General features: G+C 43.2%; 1 protein-coding gene across 7 annotated transcripts in view; it reads left to right on the top strand.

Annotated features, from left to right (window-relative positions):
• Positions 1 to 13363, top strand: part of USP6NL (USP6 N-terminal like) — a 188931-nt gene that overhangs the window by 135215 nt on the left and 40353 nt on the right. For 6 of the 7 annotated variants that reach the window (XM_079912062.1, XM_079912061.1, XM_079912060.1 and 3 more), the window contains one exon: positions 5490 to 9711. In XM_079912062.1, the coding sequence (XP_079768188.1) occupies positions 5490 to 6907 (1418 nt within the window). In that variant the 3' untranslated portion in view covers positions 6908 to 9711. Of the gene's footprint in view, positions 1 to 5489; positions 11703 to 11934; positions 12182 to 13363 lie in introns of those variants that run through there. The other variant, XM_079912063.1, reaches the window with a different exon arrangement.

Genomic DNA, 13363 nt, shown 5'->3' with positions numbered 1-13363 from the left:
AGATGCCAACAGCAAGTGCACATTTGCTCGCTCTTGAATCACCGAGGAGCTGCGCTGTTCAGAGGGGTTGGGTCACTTACAGGAATAAACTGGACGTGGCAGAGTCCGTGTGTCATCAGTCAGCAACTGCTGGTGGCCCTACCCTGCTCCCCGGTCCCAGGTCACTATGGACAGTAGGTGTAGCCTGGCACTGTTCCCAGCACTGCGGCCCGGCCCTGGCACCGGGGAATAAGCTTACCCTTACCAAGCAAGGCCTCCTTGCCTAACTTGCATTACTGTCCTTAAAATTGGGAGGAATTAGGTTTCTTAAGCACTTCCATTTTAGAGAGCTCCTTCTTATATCCTTGTCTGCTGCCTTTTTCAAATTACTTTCCTTTCTTCCATGCTTATTGATAATCTTTATGGGGGCAAAGAGGCCATATCCTCTAAATGTCTTTGTACAGTCGAGGTATTCACCATGCACCTCTTACAGAATCCTAGTTCCTAGTGAGAGATTGACATTCAGAAATTAATTAAGACGCAATGTCCTTTTGTCTGCACTGGATTTTTTTTTTTTCTCCAAACCCTGCTATATCTAGTTTCATAGCTACATAGATCTTGGGTATTTATAACCGTTATGTTTTGGTACTATTTGAATGGTATATCGTTACTCTAATAAGATTAATTACATTTGAATGAGTGGACATTTTGTCAAAACCTTACCTGTAATTCTGTTAATATTTTAGATGCTATAGGAAGGTCTGCAAAATAAGTAAGACTGCACTTTAAGTAGGCTATCTTCTGCTAAGGTGAAAGGGAAATGTATTATGGGCTACCATGAAAGAACTTTAAGAAGCTGCTTTTTTGATATTTTAGAACAGTCACAGATTTTTTTTTTCCCGGTGTGGATTTTGGCCTCTTGACCATTAAGTAAATGGAACATGCTAAAATTTTCTTTTAATTCTAATATAATGTGTAGATGCCTAGAATATTAATGTCTCTTCCTTAGAGAAATTCGTGTATTGACTTGAATATAAAGTAGTGTTAAGTGTAAGGTGAGTACTTTTCTTACCCATTATATTGAAAAATTAAAACTCCCTTGTATGGATGACACGTACCTTTCCATTTTGTTTCAGGCATGAAATTACCACCTCAGTCCATTACTTCCTTCTCACTTTTTTATTCCTTCTCCTGAGAAATATGTGCCTTATTTTTGTAATCCTGCCTTTTACCCTGTGTCCTATTAGTCTTTACTGATACGGACCTTTTATGTATCCAAAGGATTTCAGGATGGAAGTCTATGGACAATAGAATACAGGAACAGGACGTGATGTTCAGTTTTCTCCCCTAGTACCTCTTCCCCCTCACGTTCTCTCTCCCACCACCACTGTAAAGTGTTCTTAAAAAATTTCTTCCATTGCATCAGTCCCTTATTAAACCCCACTGTACTGCATTTCAGTTACTCCAAACCTAGAATATTGCTTAAATTCTGGGTACCACACTTACAAAGATGCCCTTTATCTTTATCAGCATCAGTAAGTAGCTACAGCTGAATGTCTGCGTTTCCATAGGAAATCACAAGAATCTGTGAAGTAACGGAACTCGAGTTACCCCTGTGGGTCTGTTACTGCCTGTGTCCACCCTCCACACTTATTGTGTTCAGTTATCTTTTTGACCTGGTTTTGTAAAATAATTTTTTTTTTCCGGTACGCAGACCTCTCACTGTTGTGGCCTCTCCCGTTGTGGAGCACAGGCTCCGGACGCACAGGCTCAGCGGCCATGGCTCACGGGCCCAGCCGCTCCGCGGCACATGGGATCTTCCCGGACCGGAGCACAAACCCATGTCCCCTGCATCAGCAGGTGGACTCCCAACCACTGCGCCACCAGGGAAGCCCCTAAAATAAGTTTTAATTACTGTAGTTGGTTTCATGACATTGTTGACATTGAAAATGTCCTAGAACCATAAAAGCAGATGATCATAAATAATATGTGAAATATGTGACTTTTCACTAACAGGAAAAGCAATCCATAAAATTTGTGTTTAGTAAAAGCAAATCAGTTTTGAGGTTTAGGATGTAGACTGAAGGGTAGTGTCTTAGTCCGTGCGCGCTGCTACAACAAAAGCGCCACAGACAGTGGCTCAAACAACAGAATTGATTTTCTCATGATTCTGGAGGCTGGAAGTCCAAGATCAAGGTGAGGGCAGGGTTGGTTTCTTCTCCGCTTGGCTTTAGTTGCTACCTTCTCACTGTGTCTTCACGTGGTCCTCCCTCTGTGTGTTTCTCTGTCCACATCGCCTCTTCTTATACTGTCACCTGTCACGTTGGATGAGAGGCCCACTCCGCTGACCTCATTTAACCTTAGTCCCCTCTGTAAAGGCCTTATCTCCAAATGCAGTCACCTTCTGAGGTTCGGGGTGTTAGGGCTTCAACATAGGTATTCTGAGGGGGCACAATTCAGCTCATAACCAGGAGGTGGTTTTTAGACACAGACATTGCTGAGGAAGAGAAAAAGCAAACGTCTATTCTCTGGTGACTCGCCCCCTGCTCTGGTGCCCCGTCCACCTCAGAGGACACAGGGCATGTGGCTCTGTCCCAGGGCTACACGTGCCAGGCCCTGCCCAGCACGTCACTCACATTAATCAGGTACCGGCCTTTCCTTCCCTCTTCAATGTCACCCCCTCTGGTGTATTTGGGCAGGCGTGACAGCAGAAGGAGGTGGGTTGCCCGCGCAGGGTCCGGAACCCCCTGTCTGACTACTGCCTCTCCAGCTGGGCATTCCTCCTGCTCTGCCAGGGCCACTCCTCACCCCACTGTCGACCACAACTCAGAGGGACCCGTGGCTGCAGTCCCTGAGGTGGGGGGGGAGGAAAAACCCAGGAGACCCCAGCTCTCTTGGTGGCCCCGTCCGTTACTCCACTGTGGAAAGGGTGTGAGCACTAATTCCATCACGAGACTGCACCCTGTGACCTGATTACCTCCCAAACCCCATCTCCAAACACCATTACATGGAGGTGACGCTGGGGAGTTTCAACATGGATTTTAGGGGGACACAGACATTCAAACCATAGCAGATAGCTAACCCTCGAAAAACCTAATTTCAAGCAACTGTTTTCGTGACTTGTGAATTGATAAAGACTGAAACCCCAACGCAGGGTCTGGGCCGATAGAAGCAGGTGAGGCTTCCGCTGATTGACGGTGTTCTAGGGAGAAGGCGTGCAACCTGCAGCAGCCGGGCAGCTTGAAATCTGTTCTTCCTTTTTTGTTTTTTTAATACCGCTGTGGAGAATTTTTAGAAACATTTAGAATGATTTCATGGGAAGTAGAGTGTTGGCGGCTCTCTGCAGGCTGCCGGGAGCCATCGAGTGGTGGGGACGTGGGACGGCTTGGAGGGCTCAGCGTGAGGATCTCTACAGCTGATCTGTCTGTCCCTGTAACGTGCGTCTTGCAGGCATGAATTAGCACTCTCTCCAGGAGCCACTGTTTTCCTTTTCTTTTTAATGGTTATGTTTTCCATCAGGTTTCCTACACACCAACCTGAAAAGGCTGATGTTATTATCTGATGGAATATCAATCGGCCAGTCCAGTTACTCTGTTGTGCGCTTAGAGAGTTGTCAGAGTGGAGGCAAAGAGAAAATTCCTGCATTCGGTTTTTCTATCATATCTTCCAGATAATTTGTGTTTGTTGCGGTTATTTTCTTACAGGAAAGAAGGAATTCGTATGTTTCCTTGGGACTAAATGGATAGCTACTTGTAGAGCTGATAAAAACTTGGGGGACACCAGATAGATTTTAATTTTATTTTTATTGTTCGTTTTTTTGTTTTTTTGCGGTATGCGGGCCTCTCACTGCCGTGGCCTCCCCCGCCGTGGAGCACAGGCTCCGGACGCGCAGGCCAAGTGGCCATGGCCCATGGGCCCAGCCGCTCCGTGGCATGCGGGATCCTCCCGGACCGGGGCACAAACCCGCGTCCCCCGCACCGGCAGGCGGACTCTCAACCACTGCGCCACCAGGGAAGCCCCTTATTGTTCGTTTTTAACCTGATAGGCTGAATGACTACTTGTGAATATTCTGGACTAGGGCTGCATTTGCGTCAACTTTCTCACCTCAATTCCAGATATTTCATATGAGGCTAGTCAGGCTGAACTGGAATGCTCCAGACTATTTTACATGCAACATTCATAAACAAAGCTTTTCTCAATGACAAGCATTTTCAAGTTTGGGTTATCGCTTAAAATAGTCTGTCCATATATCATAAAACGTCTTTATTATAGAAAGATGCAAGAACCATGTTGATTATGCCAAGACCACTGAATCAGAAAAGCATAAAGTATCTTTAGCTCAATAATTCTTATTCTGGTAGCTTAACTATTTAAAGGATATCGCATTGCCATCATTCTCTACTCCCTCCCCTCCCAAAGAAAAGCTCATTGAATTATTTTAACATCTTAAAGAAAATTATGGTATGTGGGTAAATAATACAATTATCATCACCTAGACCGTAAGCTACATAAAAATGAGGTGGCGTCCGCCTGCTCACAGCTGGTGGACTCATGGCTTTCCTCAGGAAACATTTGTTAGGTGGGTGGGTGGCGGAGCATTTGAAGAGTGCAATGACTTATTTTTAAGTGAGAATATACGGTTTTGTAGTAATAGAAGACATAAAAAACATATGTCTCAAACCTTGGAATTTTTACAAGTGGAGTCTGTTGTTTTTTTTCAGGATGGTATTTAGTGGAGTCCATATTGTGGATCATTTTAAACACTGTTTACAAAATGCCCAAGTTATTGCATGTTCCTTTAAGTCCTCATTAATTTTCCCATGTTAGTTATTTAAAATGTAAAACCAAAAGTATCTAATATGATTTTCTTTTTTATTCTTTTTCCCTTTTTTTTGCATTTAAAGTAGGACCCTCTTAGAGTAGTAATTTGGAAATAGAGAATGCCGTCTCTTTGTATATGGTGGAAGGTACTTGAGAGAATAATAATAAGCTTTCTGGGGATAACTGGAGACCACAGTTGGTCATCAGTTAACTTTTAAACTTGGCAGACCGGCTTGAGGTTGTTAGGAACCATTTTACTGACATTCCAGAACTGTTTTAGTTGAGGTATGCTTAAGTGGAAGGAATGTAACGGTGAGACACTGAACTACTGACCTGCAGGATTGTTTTAGGGCTAGAAATGAGAATATCAGCTTCTCATTCACGGTAAAGCAGGTAACTATCTTAACAAAATATAAGAATCATATGTTACACGATTGTATGATCCTTACTCATAAGGTTATAAAATTTTCCCATCTGCACATTGCATAAGACTGAGTTTTGGTATGCCTTAGTATGAATCTCTCTAAAACATGCTTCTCCTAAGCCACTAAAATTCTGTGTGTCTGTATGTATGTGCATGTGCTTGAGTGCACACATGAAAAGTAAGCAGTTATTCATGATATAGTTCTTATATTTGATACCATTTATTCATGCACGTATGTCAGTTATGAATTGATCTTTCCCTTTAGGTAAAGAGGATGAATTTCCAAAGAAACCTTTGGGACAACTTCCCCCTGAATCTCAATCAGCTGGCGTCAGTCACCTGAGCAACGGACAGAGAAGTGTGGGCAGGTCAAGTCCGCATCTGGACGGCAGGAGAGAGAGCGGCTCGTCACCTTACAAAGCCCACGAGCATTCCCCTCCCCATCAAAGTAGAACAGGTACCCCCGAGAGGGCGCGGCAGCTGCGGCGGAAGTCGGTGGACGAGGAGACTAAAAAGCTTAAAGATGAGGTGGATTTTCAAAGGAGACTTCCATCGGGTCCACAGGACAATTCCAGGCAGTATAACCACGCAACCGCTAACCAGAATAGCAACGCCACTTCACACATCAGGAAGGAGTTTGTGCCCAAATGGAATAAGCCGTCAGATATCTCAGCTATTGAGAAAACCGCCAAGTATGCCATTGAAGGCCGAAGTCGGGCTGCACACCCCACGCCGAGAGTCACCGTCCCCGGTTCCGCTGATCCGTGGGCCCCCAGCGTCAGGCAGAAGGTGAAGGTTCTGGATGCGGACGAAGGGAAGCGTGGCTCCACAGCCTCGCAGTATGACAACGTACCCGGGGATGGAGCCAGCGCGGCCCTGGAGCAGGCGCTGGAGAGGGCACGCTCCCAGAGCCCCAGGGGCGCGGCCTACCCTCACAGCCCAAGGAGGCACGCTGAGCCCAGCTCCAGTCCATCCAGAGCCCCGAACACGTTTACATTTAAATTACAGCCTCCGAGTTATGCAAAATATCCATCCCAGTTAGACGGGGAGGATCGAGGGACAGCACACCCCCCATCTTACAGTGACCCCCCCACTTACCAGGGCAGTTCTCCAAAGCGCATCCCTGCTGCTAACAGCAGCTTTGTGTCTCCACCGTTTCCCCACGGGACACCAGTGAATCCTTCCCGGAGACCTTACGGTTCTACTCTTTCGACTGATGTTTCTCCAGAGAAATCTTACAGCCGCGCAACTCCTCTGGTCCAGCCGTCCAGTCGAATAGAAGTTCTCCCTGTTGATATTGGTGCTGCGGGATATTCGGGCAATTCAGGGTCACCAAAGAATGGGAAATTCCTCCTTCCTCCAGTGGAATGTTTGCCAGATAATAACGGAAAATGGTCGGAAGTTGGTTACGCATTGAGACCGGAGATGCACGGACAGTCGTGGACTCGTGATGCCAACCGTAGCCACTTAAGCAGTTTACCCAAATACCCCACCTTTCAACACGTCCCCTATCAGGACCACACCCTCCCTGCAGTTTCAGTAGATAGTCCGGTGCGGTATCGAACTTCCCCAGCTCTGGAAGATGCCAGTTCATCTGGGTATCAGTATTCAGGGCCCTCACCTCCAGTATATCACTACAGGAATCGGGATGGACTCTCTATCCAGGAATCAGTATTGCTGTGAGAATTGATCTGTACTTGCTGCAGACGAGAGAATAGAAACCATATGAAACCTACATTGCTATGTTGATAATTGCCAAAGCAGTATTTTATACAGTGTGAACAACTCGCACAGTTCTCATGTATGTCGGTAATAAGAATATATGGAAGTGATTTCATCCCCACCTAGATGCTGCTTAAGATGAGCTTTTAACTTGCATCATCACTGAACCTGTTAAAAAGAATTTAACCTGGAAACATAGCAATAGTATTTAGGGATGCACGCACAGTTTCTCCAAAATCTGAATATTTGTTAGACTCTGTTAGTCCATTCTATTTTGAGTAACGATACAAAGCACTGAAAAACTGTAGAATAGATATTTTAAGGCTATGTGTAGTGTACGTGTCTTTTAATAGATACTATATGCATCTACGCATACACGTTTGAACACAGAACTAAAGAAATGTTAAAAAAAAAAAACAACTACTTTTCATCTAGATCCATGGAATAATTTATTCTTCTTCTTTTCCCTACCTTGTCTTTTGGTCATGTTTTTTTTCCCCCCTTATATTTTTAACGCAGGTCCTAAACTGACTTGAGGGTTTGCCCTGGCTTAATTCAGCATCTCACGGAATGCTCAGCTTTCTCGTTCAATTGCTCATTCAGTTTTCAATCTGAAGATTAAAGACATTGGAGAGAAAGGCTAACCACTTAATGGTGCTTAAAATCGGGGCAGTTTAATTTTATGACCAAAGGTGCAGCACGCAATGTATCCGTGTTCACCAAGAGATCAGCTTTCGTGCGTCTGTGCCCTTTTTTCTGGTCTGACCCTCGCAAAGCTCAGAGCAGAGTGTTCCTTGCCAGATGCCCAGGAAGTACACACAGCCCTCCGGCGGATGCCAGCAGGAGAAGCTGCAAGTTACTGATCATCAAGCACTCACACGGGGCAGCAGAACAAATTCCTTTACATTCATTTGAAAGCAAGATTAACAATATGGTTACTTCTTACTTCTGCCCCTTAAATTACTGTGGAGTCTCCCCGCAAAGGGCCCCGGGGTGGCATTTACATGATCTTTTCCTGGCCCTCTTCTTTAAAGAATGTAGTCAGTGAATATTGCTGCTCGTAGGCCGTTAAATTATCGCTGTGTAAAATTGTAAAAAATGATCCTAATTATTACTAGGAACTTCAGATTTTGGTGGGTTTTTTGTTGTTTTTTTTTAAATAGCGTGACTTTCATACTTTCAAAAGTCTTTTTTTGTTGTTGTTTGTTTCAGTGAAAAATTCAGGTTCATGGTAACAAATCAGCAATGTCTTTCAAAATCATCTGTTACACTACAATGACCAAAACACTGACCAAGTTTTGGGCACTCTAAGAAAGTATGCCTTTGGGTTTCACTGGAGAGCTTGTTTTCAACATTACTTTGATCCTATTTGAACAATAGGGAATAGAAAACCTAACATTGATGGTTCTTCTTGTTGCAAGTTGGGGCTTTAAGCTTTCAAGGTACAGAAGTATGTCTTTTAAAATGAGAGTAACATTTGTTTAGCTAGTGAATGTGACAATGTTTTTATGTATATAATGAGCCTAATATAATTTTAATCAACTTGGTAATGATGTTATTAAATGGCAAAACAAATGCAGTGTATTAGCAGCCAAACGCTGCACGGAAACTCCGATCCACCAGGCTCCTGGTTCAGATCATGTGGAAGCTTAGAAATAAATGTATATAAAATTGTAGCTGGGGATGTGAATTCCAATTTTAAACCATGATTCTGTGACTTGTAATAAACCAAGCTGTACAATTTAGTTTATGATAGCAGCATCAGAGCTGTTCCAAAATATATATATATATCAACAGTGGTAAATACTGTAGATTTATATATATATATATATATATATATATATGCAAAAAATATATGCACACACACTATTTTCTTATGTCACCTATGACTTTTTTATCTGTATACTTCTTTTGATGTGATTGTTTTTAACATGCTAAATAAGTATATTTTGTTTTGTGTCTTTTATGTGCTTTTTTCAGATGGCATCTCTGATTTTTCTAAAGCTAGTTCCTTTCTAACTGAGCAGATACTGCGTAGCGTTTGCCTACATGACTTTATATGTATCACAGTTGTATATGTTTTACTAATTTCCAGTAGTTCTGTATTTAGAACCGCATCACCTGCCCTTTATTTGATTTAATCAGCCATTGTTAATAGTGATAAGGTATTATTTTCAGTCTTCCCCCGTTAGAAAATGTAGATCTGTTAGTTTTTCAAGTAGGAAAATATAACTCAGAGTCATTTTGCCACCGTACAATTTTACTCTTTCAAATTTATCTTTTAATAAAACATAAATAGTGAAATAAGGATAAAATATGAAATAACATTCATAAAGTAGGCGAAGTATATTTATAAAAAACATTTGGTGAGGATCTTCATGGTGCGGAGACTGATTTTGCTTTAACTACATGTACACGAGTAACTATTTTGCCACTATTAAGTCTTTTCTTCGTAACAGTTTTGCCTAACACAGTAAGCGCTTTGATATAGTTTTTATATTTTAATATTTAGTTTGAAAAGTTAAACTTAGACCCAGTGTCTCAAAGGGTTTTAAAACTTCGACTCTTTCAGGTGCTTATGTTGCTTACAGGATTTTTAAAATAGCTTTGAGAGCTGGGAGATAGCCATAGCTGTCAGATCAGACACCCTGGTATTGCAGGGGAGGAAAAAAAATTCTTCTTCCTTCTGCCCTCTAGGTTCTCCACCCAGGCCCTGTAGATTGGACTGACAAAGGACAGACCAACGGGAGAAAAGCAACTGGAAGGTCATTAACACGTGCGTCCTGCATTCACGTGGTATCCGGTTATCAGTCAGTCAAAGGGAGGGTTAGCTTGGGGTCTCTCCACCCAACCTAGTCAAGGCAGGGGTGAGGGTGGTAAGGGGGAGAAAGGGCACTTACGGAAAAGCAGGTGACTTTCTGGAAAATAAATGGGCCTTAAGAGAGCAGGTGGGAGACATGATCGTCTGTGACGGGGTCTGGTGGGGCGCCAGAAGAGGAGGTTATAGAGTTGCCCCAGGAGGGGATTTAGGAGAGTTGTGTTCTTTGGGGGTGCGGGGGGGTGGCGCTCTGCTTTTAGGCAGATAAGGGATATCAGAAACTCAAATGCCTTCAGCTCAAAAATCGTTTTTATTGCCCAGTGGCATATTTTAGGGTAACAGATCCCGATACCCTTCACTGTCAATGACAGAATGTTTCTCAAAAGAAGGAAGAGAGATTCAGGTAATGGGGCATTTCCGGAGAAGAAAAATGGTTGTTTACAGGATGTGATGTGATTGTTTGAACTTTTTTTCATTTTAAGAAGATTCTTATACAAAATTTATGTCATACTCAGTGTCACTTTAACATGGAGTTTTATATTTGTTGTCATTTCAGATCTCTCCCTCAGGGCTCGTTATACTATAAGCACAAAAATGACGCCTAGTCAATACTTTGCTAAGATACGTTTTCTTTTCATTTTCATGATTAGAGAAAAGCATTCCATCTCCACAAATAGGGATTTATTCACAGAGGATCTACAGCTTAATCTTCTGGAAATACTATTCTCAGTTATCTTTATTTATTTATTTATTAGCATCTTTATTGGAGTATAATTGCTTTACAGTGGTGTGTTAGTTTCTGCTGTATAACAAAGTGAATCAGCTATACATATACATCCCCATATCCTCTCCCTCTTGCATCTCCCTCCCACCCTCCCTATCCCACCCCTCTAGGTGGTCACAAAGCACCAGCTGATCTCCCTGTGCTATGCGGCTGTTTCCCACCAGCTATCCATTTTACATTTGGTAGTGTATATAAGTCCATGCCACTCTCTCTCACTTCGTCCCTGCTCAGTTATCTTTTAGATTCACACCTTTGTTTTAGTATGCACTTGATTGTAGGTTAATTGAGACTATGGTTTTGGCAATCTGTTTCTTTGTTTTAATTGTCCTTTAATGGATTTTAAATTTCATTTCTTTTTTTTCTTTTTTTTTTTTTGCGGTATGCGGGCCTCTCACTGTTGTGGCCTCTCCCATTGCGGGGCACAGGCTCCGTGGCCATGGCTCACGGGCCTAGCCGCTCCGCGGCATGTGGAATCTTCCTGGACTGGGGCACGAACCCGTGTCCCCTGCATCGGCAGGCAGACTCTCAACCACTGCACCACCAGGGAAGCCCTAAATTTCATTTCTAATATTGATATTAACACTTACTGACCAGATGGTTTTAATAAGTCAGACTTTACTTTTATAATGACCTAAGGTATTGAGAATAGGAAGAAAGGGTTCCATTTAACATTTATGTATGAATTGTACTTTCAGAAGGATTTTCAGTTTCTATAAATCTAAGCATAATTGCCACCATTTTATCAATAAGAACCCTGAAAAATAGAGGAACAAATGTTAGATTTCATAGGACTGGATCTTGACCCCTGCTGCTAGTTAGAACTGGGGAAATTTTTTTAAAAAATTGATTGTGTATTACCACTGTGAGCTGTCTCAAAAATTCTTAACAGGTCAGTTTCAGAGATTAGAAACTGATTTCAGGTAAGTTAAGAAAATTTCCACTGGAAAGACTAACATTACCAGCCATCTCTGTAAATGCTTATGAACTACTAGCAGTTGTGGAAAGTAGCAGTGGCTTCAGCTGAAGGTGGCCTGACCCGGTACTTTCTCTCATTACGTCTTACAGTAGTTCTTCCAAATAGGTAGAGCCTTACGAGGATTTCCATTTTCGTGGACAACCTCTGTCACTTTCCGTAAGTGACAGGCTAAAAAGAGGCTTAAGGGCTTCCCTGGTGGCACAGTGGTTGAGAGTCCGCCTGCCGATGCAGGGGACACGGGTTCGTGCCCCGGTCCGGGAAGATCCCACATGCCGCACAGTGGCTGGGCCCGTGAGCCATGACCGCTGAGCCTGCGTGTCCGGAGCCTGTGCTCCGCAACGGGAGAGGCCACAACAGTGAGAGGCCCGCGTACCACCAAAAAAAAAAAAAAAAAAAAAAAAAAAAAAGAGGCTTAAGCTGTCAGGAAGCCCAAGTGCGTTTTCCCCATGTGAGAAGCTGAGAAGATGCTGCATATCCTGGTCGTCCACTTGACCGCTCAGCATTTTATTGAGCACCTACAGTGTACTAGTTGCCTTGGGGTTGTGCTAGGTTCACACGTCAAGATAAGAGGCACATTTTGTAATCTGTGTCTCAATTCAGTGTTGGGGGCGGGACGTGCACAGGTGACTATTATGGGCACAGAAGGGCCCAACTCAAGAGGGTGAGGGAGGGCCTGTGTGGAGGGTTCTCAGAGTAGATGGACTAAAGGGAGGGGAAGGGGGCGTTTGTACAGAGGGGATGGAACGAGCAACTGCATGGTGCGTGTGGGGAAGTTTCTCGCTTTGGTGTGCGTGTGGGATGGGGTGGGAGGGTCTGCAGAGACCGGGTCCTGGAGGGCCTTTTGTGGCCTGTGGAGGCGGATGCAGGGGTGCAGGCCTGGGGGAAGTTAGGACAATTGCAGCAGGTGTTCTGTCTACAAGGTAGGTGGTCCAGAGCTCAATGCCAGGGAAGAAGTTACGAAGAAAAGGTGATGAACTTGAGAACTATTTACTAAGTAAAATTGGCAAAACTTGATAATTGGTTGAGTGTAACCACAATAATTAAGAAAAGTAGCTAACATTACTGAATGCCTGCTGTGCATCTGGCACTGTGCTAAGCATTTTACCTGTATTAACTCACTTAATTCTCAGAATAACTCTCTGAAGTGTGTACGACCCTAATTCCCAGTTTACAGATGAGAAAACTAAGGCACGAAGAGTTGAAGTAACTTACCCCAGGTGACACGGTAGGTAAGAGACCCCGGACTTGAATCTGAATCTAGGGCCTGTGCTTCCCTCCCCCTCACCGACAGTTTTAAGGAGGTATAACTTACCTACCATAAAATTCACCCATTTTAGTGTACACGTCAGTGATTTTTTGGTAAATTTACAGACTTGTGCAACCATCACAACAGACCAATTTTAGAACCTTTCCATCACCTCAAAAAGATCTCTTGTCCCCATTTGCAATATCCATTCCCACCCCCAGCCTCAGGCAACCACTAATCCACCTTATATCTCTTTGATTTCCCATTTCTGGACATTTCGTATAAATGGAATCAGATAATATGTGGGATTTTTGCATCTGGCTTCTTTTGTACTTAGGCTGATGTTTTTGAGGTTCGTCCATGTATTAGTAACCACTTTTTTATTGCTGAACAGTATTTTGTTGTATGGCTACATCACACTTTGTTTATCTAGTCACCAGTTGATAGACATTTGGATTGTTTTCACGTGGTGCTGTGACCATTTGTGTACAGGTATTTGTGTGGCCTTGTTTTCACTTCCCTTGCATATGTATTTAGCAGTGCTATTGCTGGTTTTTATGATAAGCTTGTGTTTAACTTTTTAAGAAACTCCC

This window comes from Stenella coeruleoalba, assembly GCF_951394435.1.
Source record: "Stenella coeruleoalba genome assembly, chromosome: 2".
NCBI lineage: Eukaryota > Metazoa > Chordata > Mammalia > Artiodactyla > Delphinidae > Stenella > Stenella coeruleoalba.
The sequence above is the reverse complement of the archived record's forward strand: the minus strand, read 5'-3'. Positions and strand labels throughout refer to the sequence as shown.